The sequence below is a fragment of the Rhipicephalus microplus genome, chromosome 4 (genome assembly GCF_043290135.1).
Source record: "Rhipicephalus microplus isolate Deutch F79 chromosome 4, USDA_Rmic, whole genome shotgun sequence".
Lineage (NCBI taxonomy): Eukaryota > Metazoa > Arthropoda > Arachnida > Ixodida > Ixodidae > Rhipicephalus > Rhipicephalus microplus.
Genome location: NC_134703.1, coordinates 197,313,621 through 197,322,597, shown reverse-complemented (window position 1 = coordinate 197,322,597; position 8,977 = coordinate 197,313,621). Strand labels below are relative to the sequence as shown.

The 8,977-nt window shown below is 48.6% G+C and overlaps 1 protein-coding gene across 1 annotated transcript; it reads left to right on the top strand.

The window, feature by feature from the left end:
• Positions 1-2,946: 2,946 nt before the first annotated feature.
• LOC142814714 (uncharacterized) lies at positions 2,947-8,432 on the top strand. Its single transcript, XM_075893911.1, has 2 exons — positions 2,947-3,037; positions 3,121-8,432. Exon 2 carries the CDS (start codon positions 3,160-3,162, stop codon positions 4,816-4,818), a length of 1,659 nt encoding a protein of 552 aa, XP_075750026.1. The 5' UTR covers positions 2,947-3,037; positions 3,121-3,159; the 3' UTR covers positions 4,819-8,432.
• The last annotated feature ends 545 nt before the right edge of the window (positions 8,433-8,977 follow it).

The window sequence follows — 8,977 nt, the reverse complement described above, 5'->3', positions numbered from 1 at the left end:
CCCTGATGTATCGTACTGAGCTCATTTCCCAGGTCGATTTCCTGAAATACCTAGGCATCGTATATAATAGGACGCTAAATTGGAAAAGCCATATAGACGAGGTTGGCTGTAAAGCGTCACGTGCCTTGGGGTGGTTACGCAAATTGGGAAACAGAAAAATAGGATTGCGTAGGAGTTCATTGATAATAATTTACAAGATGTATGTGTGGCCTATTATGGAATTCGGGTGCGTATTATTTTCAGGCAGCATGGCTTATAAGATGAGACAATTAATATTATTAGAAAGAGAAGCTTTGCACTTGGTCTTGGACTCTCCAAATTTGTGGCAAATAATGTTTTGTATGTAGAAGCGCGTCTTCCACCTTTGTCAACTCGATTTAGAATACTTACATTTCAAACTTTCCTAAAAATATACAATTCGCCTCTGCAACAAGAGTCTTTCGTTTTTATTCAAGAACCAACCGCATTCTTTGAAACACAATGGTCTAGACTACACTCCCCTCATATTAGGTTTGTCCAAGCGCTGCTAGAGCCTCTCAATGTAAATATTTATCAGATTGCCATAACGAAGATGCCTAATTCAAAACTTGAAATTAAATGTGATGATATTTTCCCCTGTATTGCGAAACAACTGCCCCTTCGATAGTTAAGTAATCGGTTACAAGATTACTTGACTCATCTGTTCATAAACAACATTATTGTGACGGATGCAGCCGTATTGAACGAAAAGGCTGGAGTAGGCATCTTCTGTACTTCTCTCGACTGGTCTTTCTCAGTTCGATTACCAGATTACACGCCTATATTCATCGCTGAATTATTTGCTATAATTCTAGCGCTTCGTAAACTTCCCGCAAGCGAATCAGAAGCGGTCATACTTGCCGATTATCTTTCAGTATGCACTGCACTATCTACAGCAAAAAGTTTGACATTATTGAGTATGATTAGCAGTTTATTACCAGCAAACCTGAAAAAATTCACTTGCTATGTATACCTGGCCACTGCGGGATTTATCCAAATGAGATGGCAGACTCGTTAGCCAAAGCATCTTTAAGCGGACCACTCTTACCTATTTTGCCTGATTTCGCCTACGTAACAGCACTCAGATATATAAATGCTTGTTTGCACAAAGAAATAGAAAAATTATCATTGGATAAAGTCAGAGACTTCGTACATCTAAGATTTTGCTGGAACAAACAGTTGTGTGTATCTCGGCAGTTAGAAATTACAATCACCAGATTACGATGCAGAAATCCGCATCTGAACTACTACGTATACATAAAGCTGGACTAACAGCATCTCCGTTGTGTCTCTTTTGCAAGGAATCGGAATCAACAGATCATTTCTTTTTATCCTGTCAACGATATTCTTATCAAAGGAAATGATACCTGGTCGAACCAATTGAGAACTTCGGTTTAAAAATAAACGTGGAAGTAATTTTATCCTTCGGGGGGATTACATTGGGTTATAGCCACAGGGAGGTTTTCTCTTCTGTGTGTGAGTACATAATGGCAACAAAAAGATTACCTTGTTAGTCTATTGTTATTATTTACGGCTACGAGACTACCTGAATGCCTGACTTAGCACACTTGATGATCCTGCCGCCCGGTGCTTAGCCAATCCCCCTTTGTGGGCGAGTGCCAGCAAAGCTGAAGGTTCATCATCATCATCATCATCACCATCATCATCATCATCGTCCTGCATAAAAACACACGCCGTCGGTTCTCGGACTCAACCTTAGGTGGTCAAAATTTCCGGAGCCCTCCACTACGGCGTCTCTCATAATCATATGGTTGTTTTGGGACGTTAAACCCCACATATCAATCAATCTCGGACTCAACGTCTCGGTGCACTGCTTACGTTGAACCGCGACACTGGGGGAGGCGCTGGGTTGCAAGCCTGCTGATGCTCAACACCTTATCTGGGAGCCGTTCATCAAGTCCCAACACGCAGCCACCTGTTACGACACCAGTGCACCACTTCAGTCGGCGGTTGCTAGGCCTATCTCCTGAGCTGACCTCCTTCGACGAACATTCTACCAGGCATTACGTACCTCTACCAATGGCCTCCGCAAGCCAGCCACAGTTGGTCCAAGGGATACATGGCAGCCCCGTTTCTAATCCAGCCCAGGTAACACTTCTTCAGCCGCTTGTGCCTGATCGCTTCAGTGGTGCCCCACGTGAAGATGTTGAAGATTGGCTTGAGCATTACGAACGCGTTGCCGACATCAACCAGTGAAATGCTCAACATAAGCTCGCCCGCACATACTTCATTCTCGATGACAGCGCTCACACGTGGCTTGAGAATCGAGAAGGCCGTGTATCCACATGGGATGAGTTTCGTCAGCAGCTGATTGACACCTTTGCTAGCGTCGACCGCCGAGAGCGGGCTCAGCAGTTACTCGAGTTGAGGCTTCAAAAACCTAACGAAACTGTGGCAATGTTTGCTGAAGACGTGACGCGCCTATGTCGTCGGGCTGATCCCAATATGTCCGAAGAAAAGTTACGCTACCTTATGCGTGGCGTGAAAGAACAACTGTTCGCTGGACTTGTGCGCAATGCCCCAACTACCGTGGCCGATTTTATAAGAGAAGCCACTGCCATTGAGCGTGCTCTGCACCAAAAATCGAGGCAATATGATCGCTCGTCCACTACCACCCCAATCAACGCCGCTTCAGTGACTCTGGACAATCAGGGCTCCCTACGTGTCCTGATCAGAGATATTGTCCGAGAAGAAATTCAGAAGCTTTGGACTCCTCCAGTGGATACACCAGTGACCGCCGTTGCCGCAGTCTTTCATGACGAACTTTGGCACGCTTTTTCAGCAGCTGATCTCGGTCGCGATCAGCGTCAACTGAGTTACGCCGACGCTGTCCGCCGTCCACCACCCGTCCCGCCTATTACATCATACCACCAGCCACCTAGGGGACGCGTCTTGATCCCGATCAAACGCTGACGTGTGTACGTTTGGCTCCGGCTACTTACCGTGTTATGACCACCTCTTCAGGTCCTTGGACCCTGGATCACACATCACACCAACTGTAAGTGGACCTGGCACCCATTCGACACCTTGTTGGGATGTGATAATGCTCCTTGAGAACAGTGCTGACTGTTTATTGTTCAGCTCGACCGCTTCCGCGCTAGGCCTAACCGCCGGCCTAGTATGAGTGGAGGCGCCCAGCGCGACGCGGCCAGCGTCGCAGCGGGCGTCGCTGCTGGAGGCGACGCCGCTCGCTCATGGCGTGCTCTACATGCTGACCTTCGTCCCACTGGTTCATCGGCTGACACCTGCGCAGCGGATCTGAAGAAACCATCTTCATGGGAGCCTAAACCTCCACCACTGCCCGATGCGGACTACAAGGTGATTCTTCGGATACGCGGGGGTCTCGACTGTACCAAGTTGCACCCCTGTGTCTTACGACAACTCGTTCTCAAAGCAGTTGGACTTCCCATCAGCAGCCCTGATCAAATCAGGGTCAATCCCACCAGTCACACAGTGCTCGTGAGTACGTCAAGCATGGACCGAGCAGATTTATACCACAACATCCGGACCTTAAAGTTCAACGGAGTCCCCTACGAAGTCGTCACCCACGTTGCCGACCCTGTAGATTCTTGTCGTGGAAGGTTTCATCTCCCTCTGGATTACGCTGACGAGGAAATCCTTCCAACCCTCCAAAGATGTAATCCAGCCATGACCATTGGGGCCGCTCGCCGACTGAGCACCACCGAAACCATCTTGGTTGTTTTCCGTGGCACGCACGTCCCTTTTTACATCAACTACGAAGGCTGCACGCTTCGCTGCCGCCCATTCCGACTGAAGGTGGAAGCCTGCACCCGTTGCCGAAAAATTGGACATCGCCAGGATGTCTGCCCCTCTACTCCCGATGCAATCTGTCACAAGTGCGGACTGAAGGATTCCTCAATGGACCATGAATGTGAACCCGTCTGTGTCGTGTGTGGTGGAGCTCACATCACCGGTTCCCCATTGTGCAAACAGCGTTACAAGACTAAGACACCTAAATACCAGACACCTAAGCCCTCAGAAGTTCCATCATCCCGGACACCGAGCCTTAATCGCTCGCAAGAGCGTGGCCCACAGCGGGGTCGCAGCAAGAGCAAGAGGCGGGGCCCAAACTCGACTCCCAAAGAACTTGACTTCCCGACCCAGTCAACGAACCCCCATTCCACCAGTCATCTGCCAAACCCATTAAAGGTAAGCTGGGCACAGGCAGCTTCCTCTAACTGCTCCTTATCTCAAAACATTAGCCTAGAAAAAGTTCTAGCTGAAAACGCTAGCCTCAAGGCAGAAATTCAAAAGTTAAAGCTCGAGCTACAATCCCGAATGCCCCTTAGCAATCTTTCGCAGCATTCCGAACCACGATCTTTCATTCCTGCTCAATCGCCCCCTGCTGTTGAACCCACGATACCTCTTCCTCCTACTGACATGGACACTACAATGCCTCGAGACACCTCCCAGCTGCCACCCTCAAATAAGCGCAAAACCCCTGCCACACCACGCGAAGAAGAATCTCTCAGCGACACAGTTCTAACTCTTAACGATAGGATAAACGCCCTCGAAAATAAAACACAGAAGAAATTCGCCGTCATTGAAAGTAAGATTTCTCACATAGAGAGCAGATTCACAGCTCAGGAGACGGGCCAAGCTGCCATAAATGACAAACTTGACAAGTTTCTAGATTTTGTACAAACTCAAATGCAGCAGACCACTGCATGGATTGCGGCCGTCACGGCCAATAATCCAAATATAGCCGTACCCGCCTTCTCTCCTACACCCCCTCCCGACAATGGCTGCAAACCCTAATCGCTCGAACTTTGTAGTATGGCAATGGAACTGCAGGGGGTTCCGCAAAAAGAAAGCGACTCTTCAACAATATTTGGCCTCCTGCCCCAAACCCCCTGCAGTCATTGCCCTACAAGAGACCCACGGAAACATAACTTTTCCCGGTTACAGTGTACACCAAACTAAATCTCTAAATTCTCCCGATACTGCAATATTAACGCAAAAACATTTGACGGTAACTCACTCTAATTTCGACGGCGTCGATGTGGAGCACAACTTTTTGGAGGTCCTTCCTTGTAAAACTCAAGAATCGCCTTTATACGTATTAAACGTCTATAGTAGGCCACAGGCGAAACACCATCGCTTCAATACTCTCTTTGCCCGAGCCATTGCGGCCGCGAAACATCACCCTCTCCTAATACTTGGTGATTTTAATGCACCAAATCAAGTATGGGGCCACTCTGTTTCTACACCCAAGGGTAGGGCTTTGTGGGTTCACATACAGGATCACCGCCTCACCCTCCACAACAATATAGACATGCCCACTAGATTAGGTAATAGTGTAGCTAAAGATACATCTCCCGATCTTACACTCAGCCATCGCGTTCACTTTGTCACATGGACCAACCTGAACATTAACTTCGGTAGTGACCACTACATTATTCAAACTACCATACACTTCCGACACAAACCTTTAGCTCCCAAGCGCCTGAGCCTTATTAACTGGAACAAGTTTCGCGAGGCCCGTCACTGCTCGGCGCCTACTGAGATAGATGATATCTCGGAATGGGTACAGCAATTGCACACTGACACAAAAACGCATACCACCATGTTACCACCTGATACGCCTTTTACAATAGTTGACACCCGACTTCTTCACATGTGGGAAGCTAAGCAATCTCTCCTCAAACGCTGGAAGAAGAGGCGACACAATCGCCGACTGAGACTGAGAATTGCGAGACTCGATTTGCAAATTCAGGACTATGCCATACAGCTTGCTTGTCAACAATGGACCCAGAAATGCGAAAGCATGCATGGCCACCTAGACAGCAAGATGACATGGCAGCTCCTGCGGCATTTATTAGACCCTACCATATCACGTACCGCAAATAATCATCACATTAACAAACTACTTCACTCGCACAAAGGTAACTTAAACACTCTTTTTAATGATCTTCGCGACAAACACCTACCCAGCGCGTATCGATACGATGCACCTGACTATATCGGACAACCAAATGATGATCTCAGTAGCCCCATAACGGAGGCTGAGGTTAGACACGCGCTTGCGAACCTTCGCACCTCATCTGCACCAGGCCCTGACCTCGTCAATAATAAACTTCTCCGCAACTTAGATGAAAACTCAATTATAGCCCTCACTAAATTTTTTAACCACTGCTTCGACACTTCTACCTTGCCGGCTGCGTGGAAGGACGCCAGAGTTATTTTCATACCAAAACCTGGTAAGCCCATAAACACAGCCAACCTACGTCCGATTTCCCTCACTTCATGCATCGGGAAAACACTTGAACATGTAATCCTCAACCGCCTTAGCAAATTTATAGAAGAACACAACTTATACCCTCACGAAATGATAGGCTTCCGTAAATCCCTTTCCAGTCAAGATGTCATGCTTCGACTGAAGCATGACATCATTATCCCTAACTCTAGTCTCGATACTCAAGCAATTCTCAGTCTCGATCTCCATGGGGCTTTTAACAACGTCAGCCACACTGCCATATTGAGTGAACTGAGCGCTATAGGCGTTGGTAAAAAGATTCATGATTACATATCTGCGTTCCTTTCGAACCGTACGGCAACTATTTACATTGGGTCTGAACACTCTTGTTCTTACTCCTTGGGGAGTTTCGGCACACCTCAAGGATCAGTGTTATCACCTTTCCTTTTTAACATCGCGATGATGCCGCTGGCTCGAACGCTGAGATCCATATCAGATCTCAAATTTTCACTTTATGCAGATGATATTACCCTCTGGATGACAGGCGGCTCCGATGGGCACATTCAGGAAACTCTGCAGACTGCTGCTGACAGGGTGGTGGTTTGTGCGGGTAACATGAATCTGACCTGTTCACCCACTAAATCTGAACTGCTCCTCCTTCCTGCCCATCGGGGCTCTGAAAAGCACATCTCTGATATACAAATAACACTGAACAATACACCCGTGCCTAAAGTTGACAGACTCAGGGTGCTTGGACTACACATACAACGAAATCGACTAAACACACACACCATTAAAGCACTTCAAACAACTGTGGACCACACTCTACGCCTTATAGGCAGGATATCTAATAAGCATGGCGGGCTACGAGAGGCAGAGCTCCTCCGCCTCATCCAAGCCTTCGTCCTCAATAAAGTGACTTATTCTCTCCCTTATCTGTTCCTTCTGAGAAGAGAACAAAATAACGTAGACACTTTGTTACGTAAAATCTACAAATTCGCTCTCGGAGTCCCCATTCGAACGTCCACCGCACGGCTCATGGAGACAGGCACATTGAACACCTTAACGGAACTTATTGAAGCACACTTAACTTCACAATATGCTCGTCTTTCCAACACACAGACCGGAAGATACATACTCGATACCCTCAGTATCAGGCCAACTCCAACCACTAACGCCAAACACACTATTCCGCGTGAAATACACAAGAATCTACTCATTCCGCCGCTCCCTAAAAACATGCACCCTGTGCACCACGAGCAACGTCGACGACAGCGTGCAAAAACTCTCGAAAAACGATTTTCTACTTCTAAAGAAGTGCTCTACGTTGACGCTGCCGAATACAGTACTCGTCCTTTTTTCGCCCTCTCAGTTGTGAATTCGCTAGGTCAGATATCTGCTGCTGCTTCTATTTCTGCTTCCTCTTCTGAGGAGGCGGAAGAAGCAGCCATAGCTCTGGCCCTTACAGTTCCAAATTATTCACTTATTATTAGTGATTCAAAAACTGCCATCTACAATTTTGGAGCGGGTAGGGTGTCCAAAACAGCCCTCTCCCTCCTTTTGGCCCATCCCCCGCAACAAGACACGGCTTTAATATGGACTCCCGCGCACGCGGGCCTTGCCGGTAACGAGGCGGCTCACGCCAGCGCCCGAGGATTTACGTTCCGGGCGCAGGCGCTGGAAGAGCCAGGCCACGTTCCGACAACGGCACCGTTTGCTGCGCGGGATCGCCTTTTAACATTTCACGACATCTGTAGTCACTACCGCCTTGGTCGTTTATCCTTACCGCCGCTAACGTCGAAATCCATACGAAGGCGCGAAGTACTGTGGCGACAGCTGCAGACTCACACCTTTCCTTCTCCTTACATTCTTCACCTCATGTACCCTTCTCTTTACCCGTCCTCCTCCTGTAAATATTGCTCCGCACAGAAAGCAAATCTTAATCATATCATGTGGGGGTGCTCTAAGCACCCCCCTCCACCGTCCCTTCGAAAACTAATTAGTAATGAGGAGCAGTGGGAGGCTGCCATGCGCAGCTTGAAACCCGACGTCCAGGAGGCCATCCTGGGTTGGGCAGAGAGGGTTGCGGAGGACTATCGAGCGTAGCAATCTCTCCTCATCTCTCTTCCATTGCACCTTTCCTTTACAAAGGAAAAATAAAGTTTATACCTACCTACCTACCAGCCACCTACAGCCGCACCTTCGTCGCAACCATTGCAGGAGGGTTTCAGACGTCCACCTATATCTACGATGTCTCCAAGCCACCAGCCACCACTTGCCGCGCCTTACTCACCACCACGAGAGGACATAGGACACCCACAATTTCGCAGAACGGACGCTTGGCGCACCATTGATCGGCGCCTTCTCTGCTTCAACTGTGGTGGTGCCGGCCATATAGCTCGCTATTGTTGGTACCGTGACACATCGCTTCGTCCATCTCGGCCAGGGTACGACGGTCGCCGTGCCAACGCCGACTACATTGTTCGCCATGACGACCCTGGTTTTCGAGGACCTTCCCCAACGTAGTCTCCCTATCACGAGTCTTCCTAATCGCCAGCCCGGTTCCGCCAACAGGTCACACTCTCCATCCCCTGCTCATACATCGTCACCAAATCGGCGTACTTTTGCTGACCTTCGGGGAACAAGGTCGCCCAGCCCTTACCAGAGAAACTAAAGGCGGCGACCTCTCGGGGTAAGGTCGCAGCCCGACCACAAGACAAT

Bases quoted from the DNA above. Each gene is read 5' to 3' on its own strand.
- LOC142814714 (XM_075893911.1), top strand. From the start codon at position 3,160: ATGAGTGGAGGCGCCCAGCGCGACGCGGCCAGCGTCGCAGCGGGCGTC.